Below are 20,015 nucleotides of genomic sequence, written 5' to 3' on the forward strand. Positions count from 1 at the left end.
AGAAATTAATTTAGTATTTAAAATTATTAATTCTATTATTAAAAGAAATTAACTTAATATTTTAATAACTAATTTTATTAAAAGTATATTTATTATTAGAAGAATTTTAATACTAGCTTTAAAAAAGAGAAATATAATAAAAAGGCAACTTATAATATTAAATTTTTATAGAATAAAAATCAGATATATAATAAAGCTTTATTATTAGAAAAGAAAAATCTAGTTTATTTATATATTATATAAATTTATTACTTTAATATAATTAAAATCTTTATAAGTTTAATATTTATTAATTTAAGTAACTAAAATTCTTTAATTATATATTTATTTCTTTAAATTTTAGAAAAGAAATAAATTAATACTTTATTTAATTTTCTTAGGTTTCTTTTTATAATACTTAATTTTTAAATTTTTTATATTAGTTCTTTTAATAATATTTTATTTATATTTAAATTTCTCGATTTTAGAAATTATTTTAAGCTTTTTAATTTTAGGAATTATTTTTTAATTTTTAATTTTTAATTTTATTTTATAATACTTGTATTTTTTTAGTTTACTTTTACTTTTATTAAAATTTATAGCTTTATATTTAGCTTTAAACTTGGCTCTAAATTTAATTAAAATAATAAGCTTAAGACTATTAAAATAAAATAAAATAGTATTATAATATAAAAGTTAGCTAAAAATTACTAAAAATATTAAAATTTAAAAAACAAAAGAAAAAACTTATATTAATAATATAAATAGCCTAGCTTATAGCTAATGAAATTCAGTTTTATAAGTTTAATTATTTTAATATTTATATTAAAGAAAATAAAATTAGTTTTTATATTATAAAATATAAAAAGCAAATATATTAAAATTATATTAAAAAAATTAAAAATAATAATATAAATTTATAATATTTGAATTATAAATATAAAAAGAATTTTAAAAAAATTAAAAAATAAAAGTATTTATTTATATTATTAATAATTATTTATTATTTTAATAATTAATAATTATATAAATTAATAAGCTTATAAAAAGCCTTTTTATAAAATTATTATTAATAAGCTATTTGTTACGGGTACGGTATTCAGGGCTTGGAAAGCAAGGTAAAAGGTTCTTTATAAAGACGATTCAAAGCTAAGGAAGGGAAAACTAGAATACAGGAGGCTGCGAGGGAATATATGCACCCTATAGTATACTAGTCCCGAAGGAGCTAGCCTTCTAAATATCTCTAGTATATTCCAAGCATATTTCCCTAGTAAGGCGGCCGTATTACATATACCTAGGAGGCATCTGGCAAGGCATCTCAGATACCGGGTATCTGGGAATTATAATATTACTTCCCCCTTTATAATAAGCTCATCCCCGAGCTTCATATAAGCCATTAATCTATCTAATTTCGTACTATACTCCTTCCCAAAATAAAACTAGTATCTCGGATATAGATATTACATATAAAAGGCCGGCGCCTTTACTATATAACCTAAGAGAATTTATTATTATTTCTATATAGTTCTAGACAAATATCGTTTTTTGTATAATCTAGCTAGTATTACAGGTTTTATAGAGGTCCTGGTATATTAATATTATTATTATAGAAACTCTATAAAACCAGGGGGCTATTACTTAGTACTAAAGCTAGATACTATATTAGATCTTTATTCTAACTAATCTACTAAATTCTATACTTTAGCCTATTTCTTACTAGCTTAACTATAATAATTCATTTAATGCCGTACTTTTATTTGCTATTCTCTAGTATTAATAAGAGCGGTTCCGGGTTTACTTAACCTAATAAAGAATTCTAGAAGTCTTTTTATAGCTTCTCTATATAGAAAACTAGATATATCTTTATGGTTTCCGGTAGTTTTAGGAGAAATAAGTAGCTATACTATTCTAGAATCTCAAATAGGCCCTCTATTTAGTTCCCTAGCTTCCGGCTTAAATAATCGGATTTCTAGTACTTTATAGTAACCTATACTTTATTTTCTACTTCGAAATTAATTAAATAGTAGTATTTATTAGCTTATATTATATATTATTCCTATATTTACTTTATATAGCCTTAGGCAAATTACTATAATTTATATAATTAATTTACTAATACTTTAGCTTTATTCCTATTTAGCTTCTCTTTAAGTAAGTTAGCTTTAATAAGGAAGTTCTAGTCTAAAGAAATATAAGGCTCATAGCCCTTTTTAGTTATAAATAGGAACTAGCTAATAGTTTTATACTAAAGGAAGGCTTATTAATAATTAATTATAGTAACTTATTTGTCCTAGTTATTCTAGTAATAGTTAATATATAGATATAATTTCTAATTAAAGTACTAATTAATAATCTTTATTTATTTGTCTATTTAGAAATAATTAGCTATAAAGAGCTTAAGCTTTATACTAATTCTTATATAGAATTCGCTTTAAAAATCGAATATAAATTAGGGTTCCTAATCTAATATAATTATTTCTGGAATACTTATTTAATATATTATATAAAATAAAAATAGAAGTACTAGTTATTTAGCTATAATTATATCTTATATAGGAATTATAATTAGGTATTTAAATAAGTAATTCACGAATATAATAACTATACTATAGCCTAATTTGTTTTCTGGATAGCTTTTAAAGTCTATAGTAATATATTATTAGAGGTAATTAGAAACTAGAAAGAAATAAAGTAAATTAGGCTTTTTATCTCTAAATATATATAATTTCCTATAAGTATAATAATTACTATAGTATTAATTAATATCTTTACCTATAAATAGCTAGTAATATTACTTCTTTAATAACTAATAAAGCTTTATATATTTAGAATATCTAGAAAGGAATTTATTATATACTTTATAAATTAGTATTATAAGTATAAGATCTAGGGCCTAGAAAGTATAGTTAGACTATTTCTATTTCAATAATTTAAAGCTAAAAAGAGAAGAGGATCTCAAAGAAGCCTCGAATCTAGATAATTATAAGCTATATATGGGCCTATATACTAGCTTAAACTCGGGGTTACGTGTATTAATTAGGTAACTATAAATATCTTACTTAGATACCAGATGCCTCTCTAGCTCTAATCTAATCCTTACTAGTACTATATATTATAATAATTATAATATTACTTCTTTTCTCGAAATAAGCTCGTTTCTAAACTTTAAAAGTCCTTATTAAATTTCCAAGTTATAGGTTATATATTAAAGGCCAGGGCCTTTTATATATAACTTTAAAGAATTTCTGTCTATATTATATAATTCCGGTAATATATTATTTTTAATATAATCTAACTAATAAAAGAGATTCTGGGGCAGTCCTAGCTATTCGGGGTTCTTATTATAGAAGCTCTAAAGAGTTAGGGTACTATTACTTAATAAGGAAACAGGATATTATTCCGGATCTGGGTTCTATTCTTTTTACTAAACTTAGTACTTTAGCTTCTTATAAAGCAGTTTTACTACTTATATCTCTTAAACTTTATATTCTATTTTCCTATTTTATAATTCTAATAATAGAGGCTCCGGATTTACTTATTCGGAAAGGGAATTACCTAAATCTTTATATAGCTTTTCTATATAAAATACCGGATATATTCTTATTAATTTCAGAAACTTAAGCCTAAAGAAATATTCTACTTATTTTAGAATTTCATATAGTTCTTCTATTTAGTAAGCTAGCTTATAGCTCGGATAATTATTTTTCTAGTATTTAATAATAATCTATATTTTATTTCTTATTCTAAAGTCTACTAGTTAGTAGTATTTATTAGCTTAAATAATATAATATTCTTATATTTATATTATATTTTCCTATATCCTTTATTATAATTCATAAAGCCATATTACTAGAGCCTTTATTTCTTATTTATTTAATTTTTTTTTGGGATATCTAATTATATTTGGGTTTTCTAATTAAATAATATCTATAGTTTATAGCCCTTTTCTATAAGAAATAAGAATTGGCTTATAATCTTATAAACTAGAGCTATTTACTAGTAATTAATTATTATTATCTATTTATTCTAATTATTCTAATAGTAATTTATATAAGAATATAGCTATTAGTTAAAATACTAGTTAATAATCTCTATTTAGCTATTAGTTTAGGAATAATTAGTAATTAATAACTTGAGCTTTATACTAATATATTTATAGAACTCGCTTTAGAAATCCGATATAAATTAGGGGCCTTAATTAGATACTATAGTTTCCGGGATACTAACTTAGTAAACTATATAAATAAGAAATAGAAATATTAACTTTTTAGCTATTATTATATTTTAAATAAGAATTATAATAGGATACTTATCTAGATAATTAATAAAGATTACTATTATATTATATTTATTTTTATTTTCTAAATATTTCTTGAAATCTATTAATATATATTACTAGAAGTAGTTAGGAACTAGTAATAGATATAAGAGCTTTAACTTTTTATTTCTAAAGATATAGGATTATTAGTAGATATAGTAGTTATTCTTATACTAATTAATATCTATACTTTGGCCTAGCTAGTAATAATAGGCCTAAAGAAGCTATTAAAGCTTGGCTTATCCTAGATATCCTATTAGGGGCTATATATATATCTCCTAAATAAAAGTAATATATAAGGATATCTCGGATATTATTATATTATTAAATATAAATAGTTTACTATATTATAAAAAAAGACTATTTTATAGTATCTAAGTATCTTTCTTCTCGTTTCTTGCCTTATTTTATAGCTTTTATAGCTCTAGTAACTCCCGGTTCTTATTTAATAGCTTATTTACTAGCTAAATACTATTATACTAGATTTCTTTCTAAGCTAGACTTACTAAGGCCTTAATTAGGGCTAACTAGAAATCCCGTATAATATTACTATTAATCTTTTATTATAAGAGAAGAATTTAAATCCAATAGGCTACTATTACCTTATTCTAAATAATTATATTCTTATATTTCCTACTTAGAATATTTACTTATTTATTTAACTTATTTACCTAATATATAAGCTTAAAATAGTAATAGAAAAGATATTTTACCTAGTAAGCTTATTTTACTAAAAGCTTCTTTATAATTATAAAATACTTGAAAGCTTAGTAATCTAAATAAATTATAAAAAGTATTTCTTATAGGCCTTCTAGTTCCGCTTGCTATTTAGTTAAGAAAAGAATAATAGCAAGTATCTTTTTATTATAAATATTATAGTTTAGCTTTACTAATTATATAGTTTTAAAGAAAAATATTACTAGATACTAGAATTCTATCTAGGGATTTTATTATTAAAGAATACTAGCTATAACTTTATTTAATATATTCGTCTTAATTATAATAAAAAGATTTGAATTATAGTAATATAAAATTAGTACTAAAAGTATAGCTTGTTTTAGCTTAGTAAAACCTTTTTAATACTAATCTATTTACTTAAACGGAATTCCCTTATATATTAGAGCTATTAGAGGCTTTACTATATAACTATATTTTATAATAAAATACTAATAGAAGTTATAAAAACCCAGAAAGCCTTATATTTCTTTAATTATTTTTAGTAATTACTAGTTTTTAATAATTACTATCTTATATAAATCTATTTTAATATCTCTAATAAAGATAATAAAGCCTAAATACTTTATATAAATAATCTTAATCTTTGATTTCTTAATATCTATTTAGAGGCTAGTATCTTATAATTACTAAAGAATCTTTTATATATAGTTTTTATATTCTAGGGAATTATTCGAGTAAATTAGGATATTATTTAAATAAGCTATATAAAAGATATTAAGGTAATTAAAGAAAATATTATTTATATATTTCTAATATATAATAGGGCTATTAGTTAGGCCTTTCTAAAGAACTTTATATTTATAGGCCCTATATCTTATATAAAATATTATAAATTCTTCTAATTCTAGGTTTATTTAGATCTAATAAAATACTTACTAAATATCTAGCTTTATATAGACCTTGGCTTAAGCTAGCTATATAAGAGTCTTATAAATAAGGGAAAGAAAATAATAGTTCTTTTATATTAAGTTATTTAGCTTATAATAGTTAATATAGAATTAGAGAGCTCTATTAGCCTTTTTTATAAAGAGAATTAGGGATATAAAAGAAAACTAGCTTGGCTTAATAAAGCCTTATTAGAGGTTCTTTTTAAAGAAATACTTAATCTCTTATAATTTATAAGTTAATTATTAATAAAGAAGGAAATATTCTAGGCTCTCTGGGCCTTTGGGATTATTAATCTAAATCTTATAGTTATATAATTAATATAGGAATAAAATATTTAATACTTTCTTTAAGAAAACATTTATAAAATCCTTGAATTTCTCTAATAAGACTTTTACTAGCTATTATTTACCTAAAATAAACTTGTTTTCTTATTATAATTCTAGTTTTTTATTAATCTCGAAAAATAATATTATAAAAAAAAGGTTCTTTTTTTTCTATAGATTTATTTAGAAAGTAGCTAGTAAGATATCTATAATATTAATTATAGGCCCCGACTAGCTCTTATAGCTTTTCTTTAAATAATATAGTTTTAATATTTTTATTTCTAACTTAGAAGAAATCTTTATATTTCCTAAGGCTATCTGTATTTCTTTATAATATTAAGCTTAATTCTTTTATTATATATGGTTTTCTAAATCCGGGTTAGGAAAAAAAGAAAAGAGTTTTCTTTTTATAAGCTAAGGTTTCTAGAACTTATTTATAGCTATAGTTTTATTTTTTCTATTTATATTTTCTTAGTACTAGTTACTTTTTCTAGGTTTTGAGTTCTTATATATAATAGTTAGAACCTTATTCTAATTCTTTTTTCTAGACTAATTATCTGGCTAGATTAATCTTTTATTCTTATAATTAATTAGAATACTAGTATTTATAAATTACTATTATTTTAAAATTATATTATATTTTTCTAGTTTTATAACTAGTATAAGTACTAGAATCTTTTATTTATTAATTAAGAATATAAGCTTAATATAATAAGTAATAAGTATAGCCTATTTATTATTAAATTCTTTTATATTATAGAATAATACTAATTAAATAAGCTTAATATCTAGAAATTATTTAATTATTTTTATAAACTTGAAATTAATAAAAATATATCTATTTACTTTAATATTAATAAAAGAAGAAATCTTAATACCTAATTTATTATTACTAATTATATAAGAAAGTATAAAATATTTTATTTTCTAGTAATTAGCTCAAATTAATTTCTATTATATTTATATAATATAGCCCTAAAAAAAAGACTTCTTTTAGGGATTCTTGTTTTCTTATTCTATATTCTTAGATAGTTTACTTATAATAAGTACTACTAGCTTAGTTACTAAGACTTGCTTTATATACTTAGTTTTAGGTTCTAGATAATTTCTAGATATATAACTAAATTTATTATAATTATAGTACTTGAGATCTAAGAATCCGGGCTTCGAAATAATAGGCTTATTTATTATTAGGATTTTAAAAGCAGGCTTTATATAAAGAATATCTCCTAAACTTGGCTTATTTATATTTTTATTAGCTTTTTTAGATATCTGGTTTTTCTTTTTATAATAAGCTCAGATTTACTAGTTATTTATAATATAGTATTATATAAATTTTATAATATAAATAGCCGGGTTATTATAGTATATAGCTATAGCCTCTTAAAGCTTTTAGGTAAGCTTATTATTTAGGTTACTCTTAAGGTCCTATAAATTAATATTTTTATTTATTATATATCTTAGAAATAGAATATAAAATTCCTAAAAAATCTGGCCCTTTTTTATAAATAGCTTCTTAAAGGCTTACTAAATATTATATTTCTTATTCAAATTACTATATAACTTCTCTAGATAAGTATATAGTTCTTTAATAGTTTCATATATATATTAATTATCCTGGTTTAGGTAAGAAGAAATTAGTATAAAAATATAGCTATTTATATAGCCGGAAATATAAATAATCTTAAAATTCTTTATCTAGTAAATATTAGAATTATTATAAAACTTGTTCTTAATCTAAACTAATTAATTATTAAAAATAATACTATTTTTAATTATATTTTTAAAAATAGAAAGATTAGAAAGTTTAACTAAATATTTATTTTCTAGAATAAGAAAACTAGTTATTTCTATAAGCTATATAATAAGCTTCTTAATAATAGATTTATTTTTTTATAAGACTTGCTTAGTTTCTTTTAGCTAATTATAAAAATTCTTATTATAAGTAAGAATATTATATATTTTTAGAATTAGCTTAATAATTTCCTTATATAAAGCCTCTAGACTTCGGATTAATTCTTGAAAGTTTGCCTTTAATAAAATAAGTTCTTTTTTTTTCTTGGCTTTCTAAAAGAAAGTATTTCTTTTATTATAAATATTAATAGAATATTTGAATTCTTTAAGAGACTTAATAAGATTATTAGCCTATTTACTTACCTAGCTAGTCTAGAGCTTTCTTATCTAATTATTCTAGGGCTTTCTTTTATTCTAATATTAGTTAACTAGTATAGGAATAGCTATAGTATATTATATTTATACTTATTAAAAACTAATTAGGTAAGTATTATTTAAATTCTTTATAGAATTAAGAAATAAGTAAGCTTTAAATTATATTATAAGTATAAGATCTAGGGCCTAGAAAATATAATTAGATTATTTCTATTTTAATAATTTAAAGCTAAAGAAAAAAGAAAATCTTAAAAGAGCCTCGGATCTAAATAATTATAAGCTATATACGGGCTTATATACTAGCTTAAGCTCGGGATTATATATATTAATTAGGTAATTATAAATGCTTTATTTAGATACTAGATACTTTTCTAGCTCTAGTCTAATTTCTACTAGTATTATATATTATAATAATTATAATAATTAAAGTAGTTTATAAAAGTAATCCGGAAATTATTTTATTTTCTATAATATAAAGTTTTCTATAATATAAAAAAAGGCTATTTTATAATATCTAGATATTACTTTTAGCTTAAGCTATTATATATAGCTTTTCTAAATTTAGTAATATATAATTATTTTATAGGATCTTATTTATAAGTTATAAACTACTATATTTAATAGGAGCCTCTAATAGTACTTTTATAAGGGCTATTATAGTAAAGTTTACTAGTAAAGCTTCTAAGAAAATACTTTTTTCTAAGGAAATTATATCTTTAATAGAAATATTTTCTTTTAGAAAATCTTTAATATATACTTGGTTTTTGGGACCGAATTTCGAATTAAGTAAGCTAATCTTATAAAGTATTACTATAAGCTATAAGTTATAAATAATCTCCGGATTAATTTTATTTTTAGGAAAAAGTAGTTGAGTTTATAGCTTTTTTTTAATCTGGCCCTAAATATTTACTTTATTTTATTTTTATAATAAAGTATTTATTTACTTATTTAATTTTATAGAATAATATATAAGCTTAAAATAATAGTAAAATAAGAGCTTAGCCTATTTAGCTTATTAAGAAAAGAGCTTCTTAGTAATTATAAAATACTTTAAGATATAGTAATTAGAATAGATCTTAAAGAAAGTATTCTAAAGGCCTTTTAGCTTAGCTTTCTATTTTTCTAGTATTTAAACTATAATAAGTATTTCTTATTATATATATTATAATTAAACTTTACTAGAAATATAATTTTAGAAAAATAAGCTATAAGATACTAAAGACCTATTTCTAGGTTTTATTAAGAAAGTAGGCTAGTAATTACTTTTTTAAATATATTTATTTTTACTATTATAAATAAATCTAGATTATAATATTATAAAACTAGAATAGAAATTATAGCTTTTTTTAAATAAATAAAAGCCTTTTAGTATTATTCGAATTATTTAAAGGAAATACTTTTTTTTATAAATAAGATAAGAAATTTAGTAATTTGCCTATATTTTCTAATAAAGTATTTATAAAAGTTATAGAAGCCAAGAAAGAACTATATATTCTTAACTATTTTTAGGAGTTACTAGTTATATATTACTTTAATTTTATTAAAATTTACTTTAATATTAGATATAGAAATAATAAAGCCCAAATACTTTATATATATAATTTTAAATTCCGATTTCTTAATATTTATTTAGAGGCTAGTAAGATATAAGTAATCTAGTATTTTTTATATATATTTTTTATATTTTATTAGGTTCTCTAAATAAATAAGAATATTATTAAGATATATTATATAAAAGTTATCTAGATATTTAAAGAATATATTATTTATATAGTATTAATATATAGCTAGGCTATTTATAAGGCCTTTCTAGAGAATATTATATTTATATATTTTATAGCAGGTATAGAATATTATTAGCTCTTAAAAGTCCGAGTTTATAGCTATATAATAAAAAGCTTAGTAAATATCTAATTTAGTATAAATCTTAGCCTTAAATAATTAACTTAAAGTCTTATTAATAAGAAAAAAAAAATATTAATTTTTTCGGGTAATATTATTTAGATAATAGAAATTAATATAGAAATATAAATTTCTATTTATTTTCTTTATAAAAAGAACTAGTAAAATAAAAGAAGTCTAATTAGCTTTAATAAAGCTTTTAGCTAGATTATTTTTTAAGAAATACTTGATTTCTAGAAGCTCTTAAATAAACTATTACTAGAGGAATTAATATCTAATATTCTTAGTTCTTTTTAGGCCTTTAATCTAAATCTTATAATTATATAGTTTATAGGGAAAAAAATTATTAGATTTCTTTTTAGAAAAAATAGAAATATATTTCTTAAGTTCCGGAAATAATATTCTTTATAGTTACTAAAGCTTTATTTCTCCCGGTTATTAATTTTTTAGACCAGGAATAGCTTTTTTTCCCCGAGCTTTAAGCTTCTTATTAATCTTATAAATAAAGATTTAATTAATAATATTATTTTTTCTTTTAGCTATATAATTAAATATTATAGAAATAAGAATAGCTAGATCTAATATTTACTTTTTATTAAGAATCTCTTCCTATTTCTTTAGCTTTTGCTTAGGTATTATATCTTAATTAGACTATAGAAGTTTCTTTTCTATAATCTTATATAATTTCCTCTAATTAGTCTAAAAAAAAGAAGATTATTTTAGAATAAAAGATTTCTAGAAATAGCTTATAATAGAATCTTATTAATTAGTATTCTTTTAATACTTTTTATTAGGTTATTTCTTTAGCTATTATTATAAAGTACTAATAATATAACTAAATTATATAGATTTAGGCTTATTCTTTAGCTATATAAGCCTATATTTTCTATAATTAATTAGAATATTAATATATATTATTTATTTCTTATTAAAAATAATATTATAATTTTTAAGGTTTAGAATAATTATAGGTATATTAATACTTTATTTATTAATTAAAAATAAGACTTCTATATATTTTTTAATAAACTTAGCTAGCTTTCTATTAAAACCATATATAGTATAAAATAAAAAAAGAAGTTATAGTTCTATTTCTAAAAATTATTTTATAAACTAAATAAGCTTTATATTAATAAAAGTATAATTATTAATTCTAGTATTAATAAGAAAAAAAGACTTAATTCCTAATTTATTTATACTAATAATATAAGATATTATAAGAATATATTTTCTTATTAGATAAGTTAAGTTAATCTTTATTAAATTTATATTATAAGCCTCTAAAATAAAGACTTTCTTTAGAAATACTTATTTCCTGGTTTTATACTAGAATTAGAGCTCAAATTCTCTAAATACTTTACTAAAATAATATATTCTAGTAAAATAAGAACTAAGTCTAGTTTAATTCTAGAAAAAGCTATCTTAATTTCCTTATTATATAGAACCGAATAATATCTAATATAATAACTAAATTTATTATAGTTATAATATTTAATAATTAAGAGATTCTTAGTTTTTATAAAATATTATTTATATTTATAAGAGAATATATATTTAATAAAAGTAATTAATATAGGCTTTTTAGGCTTTTTCTTAGGAATATATTTCTTAGAAATATATAAGAATATAGTACTAGAAGTAAACTTAGCTAGAATAGTTTCTATTTTTTTATATTTCTTAGTTTTTTTATATATAGTTTTAATTTATTAATTATTAATAATATAATACTAAATAAAGTAAATAATATTAATAGAAAAATTATTATAATATATATATACTAATTTCTAAAGCTTTAGTAAAAGCTTCTTATTTAATTTATACTTAATATTTTAAAAACTAATATTATTTTTTATAAATAATTATAAGAAGAAAATATAGAATTCCTAAAATATTTAACTAGAATATATTTAAAGCTTACTAAAATTATAATAAGTATTTTATATCTTATTAGAATTAAAATATAGTTTCTTTAGATAAGAATAAAGTTCTAAAAACTAATAATACTAATTTAGATTATTTTTATTTATATAAGAATTAGTTAGAATAAGAATATTATTAGTAAATTTACTAGAAATATAAATAATCTTAAGATTTTCTAAAAAATATAAATTAGTATTTTCTTATAACTTATTTTTAATTTAAACTAGCTAGTTATTAAAGATAATATAATTTCTAGTAAAGAGAATTAGATCTAGAAGCTTAATAACTTTAGTATTTTTAAAAGAAATATAAGATATAAGAAATCCTAAACAAAAATAAGTAAGAAATAGTTCGGAATTCTTTTAAAAGAAGTTTAAAATAGCTAGAATAAGTAAAATAAAAATAGTTAAAGCTATTATAAGCTAATATATTATAGCTATATAATACTTAATATTATTCTTAAGCTTAGTATTATAAAGCTTAGTATTCTCGAAAATAGCTTTATTATAGTTATAAGTATTCTTATATAAAATAATTCTTTAGATATTTTTTTAATAATTTTTTATAATAATATTAATATCTAAAAGTAAAATATTAGATTTCTTAGCTTATTTATATAACTTTTTAGTAATAATATAATCTTTAATTTCTAGAAGCTTTATAATAAAAATAAAAAGTTCTATTTTTATAAACTTATTTATAAATTCTCTAGAAATACTAATAGGATACTTAGTTCAAAAAGAGCTACTAATAGAATAACCTAAACTAGTAAGAGCTTTATTAGAAGCCTTAATAAAAATTAATATAATTCCTAATTATATAATATCCTAGAAAATTAATTTATTATATTTTTTTTTTATTATATTCTTTCTAGTAATCTTATTACTAGTATATATATAGGGCTTATAAGGTTATAGAATAGGGCTTAAGAGTAATAGTTAGATTACTAGCCTATAAGTACTTATTATTTTAGGATTTAATTAAAAAGTAGCCTTTATTTAAGGTTTTTTAATTTTTGGGTTTTTAAAAAAGTTTTTAATATATTACTAGTATATATTTATAAAGATATAAATACCTGATTTCTCTAAGAATTCTAAAGCTTTTTACTTTTATTATTCTAAAGTCTATTACTTATATTTCTAAGATTTTATTATTTTAATAATACTTATATTACTAATAGTTCTAAATTAGTTTATTTAAAATTCTTTATAAAATTAAAGGAAATAAGCTTTAAATATTATTATAAATATAATATTTAGGACTTGGAAAATAAGGTAAAAGGTTTCTTATAAAGATAATTTAAAGCTAAGAAAAAGAAAACTAGAATATAAAAGGCTATAAGGAAATATATATACCCTATAATATACTAGTCCCAAAGGAACTAGCTTTCTAAATATCTCTAGTATATTTTAAGTATATTTCTCTAGTAAGGTAGCCATATTATATATATTTAAAAGATATTTAGTAAAATATCTTAGATATTAGATATCTAGGAATTATAATACTATTATTTCGAGAATTATATATATAATTATAGAACTAGAAGGTAATAAAATATAAAATATAAAATATAATTAAATAATCTCACGTTTTATAAATTAATTAATAACTAGTTTTTATTAGACTTAATAAATTTAGGAATTATATATTTATATTATAATATTATAATTTTTATTTCTAAATATTAATTATTTTACTAATTTTATATAATAGTATTATATATTATTAATATACTAATATTAATTAATTTATATATATAAATTAAAGAAAGTTTTAAATTAGTTTTAAAAGTATTTAATAATCTAAAATAAATATAATTTATTTTATATTAAAGAAAAAAACTATTTTTTAATTTTATAAAAAAAATTAATAATTTATAAAAAATAATATTTAGCTTTTATTAATTAATATTAGTTTTCTAATAATATATAATACTATTATATAATATAAATATATTAAAGTTAGTAAAATAATTAATATCTAGAAATAAGAATTATAATATTATAATATTAATATATAATTTCTAAATTTACTAAATCTAATAAAACCTAGTTTACTAGTTAAATTATTTATAAAATATAAGATTATATAATTATATTTCGTATTTTATATTTTATTACTTATATTTTATTATTTATATTTTATATTTCGAGTTCTATAATTATATATATAACTTTTAAAGAAATAGCTATACTAATTCTAGAATTTCTTTAAAAATATAAAAAATAATATTTTCTTTTAATTATATACTAATTTTTTAATTTGGTCTAGTATTAGAATTCTTAAATATTCTATATATTTATATTATTTTTAAGGTTTTAGTTATATATTAAAAGCTATAGCCTTTTATATATAACTTTTTTTTTTATATATTTACTTTATATTTTATTTATATTTTATTTATATTTTATTTATATTTTATTTATATTTTATTTATATTTTATTTATATTTTATTTATTTATTTATATCTAATTATATTATATTTATATTAATTAGATATTTAAAGAAATTTAATAGCTTTAATTTTATTATAGAATTAGTAAAATTTAATTCTTTTTTAATTTATTTAATTTCTATAATTTCCTATTATTTATATATTTAATAGAAATATATTATATTAATTATTAGATATTTCTTTTAAATAATATCTAATTTAATAAGATATTTATATTATAATTTCGAATTTATATAAATTATTAATAATAATTCTATTTCTAGTATTTTATTAATTGTAAATTTAACTAAAGTACTTATATTAAACTTATAAACTATATTATAAAGTTTTAAAACTAGAATACTTCTAGTAATTCTTTTATATTTAATAGAAAACTAATTAATAATATTAATATATCTAGTTTTATTTATTAGATTTAAAATATATTTAATTTAGAAAAAAAAATCTCTATTATTTATAAAAATAACTAAATATAAGAATTCTTTTACTAGTTTTATAAATCTTAGTTTTCTTATAATACTTTTAATTTATTATTAAATATATTTATTAAATACTTTTATATTAATTTCTGAGAATTTAATAATTTAAATAATAATTAATAAATTATATTAAACTTCTAGTTAATAAACTAATATAATATATATTTTTCTAATATATTAAATAATATATTAGTTCTTAATAAAAAGATTTTAATAAATAATAATTCTATTATTTATAATAATAGTATTTTTTATAGAAATAATTTAGTGATTTTTATATTAGTATTTTTATATAAAAGTAATTCTAGTAATATTTATATAAATAATATTTCTATTAAATTTGAGATTATAATTAAAAATAAGATATTTATATTTTTTAATTAAGAATTTAGTTTTTTAAAGCTTTAATTACTTTATTTTTATTAAATTATTAGTTTTAATAAATAGAATATTATTAGTTTAAAAGTTAATAATTTTAAAAAATTATTTATTATAAAAAAGATAAAAATTATAAATTAACTATTTTATAAAAAGCTTATTAATATAATAGAAATAATAAATCTTAAACTAGTAATTTCTAGTTTCTAATATACTATATAATAGTATTATAATCTTTATTATAAATATAAGATCTAGAGTCTAGAGTCTAGAAAATATAATTAAACTATTTCTATTCTAATAATTTAAAGCTAAAGAAAGAAAAGAATTTTAAAAGAGCCTTGGATCTAAATAATTATAAGCTATATATGGGCCTATATACTAGCTTAAGCTCGGGGTTATATATAATAATTAGGTAATTATAGATATTTTATTTAGATACTAGATATTTCTTTTAAATACTAGATATCTTTTTAAGATATTAGATATCTTTCTAGCTCTAGTCTAATTCCTACTAATACTATATATTATAATAATTATAATATTATTTCTTTTTTTAAAATAAGCTCGTTTCTAAGCTTTAAAAGTCCCTATTAAATTTCTAAGTTATAGGTTATATATTAAAAGCCAAGGCCTTTTATATATAATTTTAAAGAATTTCTATTTATATTATATAATTCTAGTAATATATTATTCTTAGTATAGTTTAACTAATAAGAGAGATTTTAAAATAGTTCTAGCTATTTGGGATTCTTATTATAAAAGTTCTAAAAAGCTAAAATACTATTATTTAATAAGAAAATAGGATATTATTCCGGATTTAGGTCTTATTCTTTTTACTAAATTTAGTATTTTAACTTTCTATAAAGTAGTTTTATTACTTATATCTTTTAAACTTTATATTTTATTTCCTTATTTTATAATTCTAATAATAAAGGCTCCGGATTTACTTATTTAGAAAAAGAATTACCTGGATTTTTATATAGTTTCTTTATATAAAATACTAGATATATTCTTATTAATTCCAGAAGCTTAAGCCTAAAGAAATATCTTACTTATTTTAGGATTTTATATAGTTTTTCTATTTAGTAAGCTAGCTTATAACTTAAATAATTATTTTTCTAGTATTTAATAATAATTTATATCCTATTTCTTATTCTAAAGTCTACTAGTTAGTAGTACTTATTAGTTTAAATAATATAATATTCTTATACTTATATTATATTTTCCTATATTTTTTACTATAATTTATAAAGCTATATTATTAGGGCCTTTATTTCTTATTTATTTAGCTTCTTTTTCGGGATATCTAATTATATTTGGGTTTTCTAGTTAAATAATATTTGTAGTTTATAGTCTTTTTCTATAAGAAACGGGAATTAGCTTATAGTTTTATAAACTAAAGCTATTTATTAGTAATTAATTATTATTACTTATTTGTCCTAATTATTCTAGTAATAATTTATATAGGAATATAGCTATTAGTTAAAATACTAGTTAATAATCTTTATCTAGCTATTAGTTTAGGAATAATTAGTAATTAATAACTTAAGCTTTATACTAATATATTTATAGAACTTGCTTTAGAAATCTAATATGAATTAGGGGCCTTAATTAGATATTATAGTTTCCGGGATACTAATTTAGTAAACTATATAAATAAGAAATAGAAATATTAATTTTTTAGTTATTATTATATTTTGAATAAGAATTATAATAGGATACTTATTTAGATAATTAATAAAGATTACTATTATATTATATTTATTTTTATTTTCTAAATATTTCTTGAAATCTATTAATATATATTACTAGAAGTAGTTAGGAACTAGTAATAGATATAAGAGCTTTAATTTTTTATTTCTAAAGATATAGGATTATTAGTAGATATAGTAGTTATTCTTATATTAATTAATATTTATACTTTGGCCTAGCTAGTAATAATAGGCCTAAAGAAGCTATTAAAGCTTGGCTTATTCTAGGTATCCTATTAGAGGCTATATATATATCTTCTAAATAAAAGTAATATATAAGGATATCTCGAATATTATTATATTATTAGATATAAATAATTTATTATATTATAAAAGAAAGCTATTTTATAATATTTAAATATTTTCTTTCTTATTTCTTATTTTATCTTATAATTCTTCTAGCTTTAATAACTTTTAGTTCTTATTTAATAGCTTATTTACTAGCTAGATATTATTATACTAGGTTTTTTCCTAAATTAGATTTATAAAGGCCTTAATTAAAACTAACTAGAAATCCTATATAATATTATTATTAATTTTTTATTATAAGAGGAAAATTTAGGTCTAGTAAACTATTATTATTTTATTCTAAGTAATTATATTCTTATATTTCCTATTTAGGGTATTTGCTTATTTATTTAACTTACTTACCTAATATATAAACTTAAAATAATAATAGGAAAAATACTTTATCTAGTAAACTTATTTTATTAAAAGCTTTTTTATAATTATAAAATATTCGAGAATTTAATAATTCGAGTAAATTATAAAGAATATTTTCTATAGGCCTTCTAGTTCTACTTATTATTTAGTTAAGGAAAAAATAATAATAAGTATTTCTTTATTATAGATATTATAATTTAGCTTTACTAATTATATAATTTTAAAAAAAAATATTACCGGGTACTAGAGTTTTATCTAGAAGTCTTATTATAAAAGAATACTAGTTATAATTCTATTTAATATATTTATTTTAATTATAATATATTTGTTTTAATTATAATATATTTGTTTTAATTATAATATATTTTTTAATTATAATATATTTGTTTTAATTATAATATATTTGTTTTAATTATAATATAGAAATTCAAATTATAGTAATATAGAATTAGTATTAAGAATATAGCTTACTTTAGTTCAATAAAACCTTTTTAATACTAATTTATTTATTTAAATAAAATTCCCTTATATATTAGAGCTATTAGGGGCTTTATTATATAGTTATATTTCGTAATAAAATACTAATAAAAGTTATAAAAACCCAAAAAGCCTTATATTTCTTTAATTATTTTTAGTAATTACTAGTTTCTAATAATTACTATTTTATTTAGATCTATTTTAATATTTCTAGTAGAAATAATAAAGCCTAAATACTTTATACAAATAACTTTAAACTCTAATTTCTTAATATTTACTTAGAGGCTACTATTTTATAATTACTAAAAAACCTTTTATATATAGTTTTTATATTTCAGGGAATTATCTAAATAAATTAAAATATTATTTATATAAATTATATAAAAAATATTAAGGTAATTAAAGAAAATATTATTTATATATCTCTAATATATAATAAAACTATTAGTTAGGTCTTTCTAAAAAACTTTATATTTATAAGCTCTATATCTTATATAAAATATTATAAGTTTTTCTAATTCTAGATTTATTTGAATTTAATAAAATATTTACTAAATATCTAGCTTTATATAAACCTTAGCTTAAGCTAGGTATATAAGAATCTCGTAAATAAGAAAAAGAAAATAATAATTCTTCTATATTAAGTTATTTAGCTTATAATAATTAATATAGAATTAGAGAACTTTATTAGCTTTTTTTATAAAAAGAATTAGGGATATAAAAAGAAACTAGCTTGGCTTAATAAAGCCCTATTAGAGATTCTTTTTAAGGAAATACTTAATCTCTTATAGCTTATAAGTTAATTATTAATAAAGCAGGAAATACTTTAGGCTTTCTAGGCCTTTAAAATTATTAATCTAAATCTTATAATTATATAATTAATATAAGAATAAGATATTTAATACTTTTTTTAAAAAAACATTTATAAAATTCTTAAACTTCTCTAGTAAGACTTTTACTAGCTATTATAGCTCTATTTCTTCTAGCTATTATTTATTTGAAATAAACTTATTCTCTTATTATAATTCTAGCTTTTTATTAATCTCGAAAAATAATATTATAAAGAAAAGATTTTTCTTTTTTTATAAGTTTATTTAAAAAGTAACTAGTAAAATATCTATAATATTAATTATAAGACTTGACTAGCTCTTATAGCTTTCTTTTAGATAATATGATTTTAATATTTCTATTTCTAGCTTAGGAGAAACTTCTATATTTCCTAAGGCTACTTATATTTCTTTATAGTATTAAGCTTAATTCTTTTACTATATATAGCTTTCTAAACCCGGTTTAGGAAAAAAATAAGAGGATTTTCTTTTTATAAGCTAAAATCTCTAGAACTTATTTATAGCTATAGCTTTATTTCTTTTATTTATATTTTCTTAATACTAGTTACTTTTCTCAGATTTCAAGTTCTTATATATAATAGTTAGGATCTTATTTTAATTCTTTTTTCTAGGCTAATTATTTAATTAGATTAATTTTCTATTCTTATAATTAATTAGAATACTAGTATTTATAAATTACTATTATCCTAAAATTATATTATATTTTTCTAATCCTATAACTAG

The 20,015-nt window shown here is 17.9% G+C and overlaps 1 protein-coding gene across 1 annotated transcript; it reads right to left on the bottom strand.

Annotated features, from left to right (window-relative positions):
* Nucleotides 1-5,673: 5,673 nt before the first annotated feature.
* K444DRAFT_527327 (uncharacterized protein) lies at nt 5,674-18,980 on the bottom strand (the record flags this gene model as incomplete). Its single annotated transcript, XM_024874629.1, has 3 exons — nt 5,674-5,784; nt 12,956-12,997; nt 18,912-18,980. Coding segments are annotated over 3 exons (222 nt in total), but the record flags the coding sequence as incomplete, so codon positions are not given.
* Nucleotides 18,981-20,015: the final 1,035 nt, after the last annotated feature.

Source organism: Hyaloscypha bicolor (assembly GCF_002865645.1).
Source record: "Hyaloscypha bicolor E unplaced genomic scaffold K444scaffold_57, whole genome shotgun sequence".
Classification (NCBI taxonomy): Eukaryota; Fungi; Ascomycota; class Leotiomycetes; order Helotiales; family Hyaloscyphaceae; genus Hyaloscypha; species Hyaloscypha bicolor.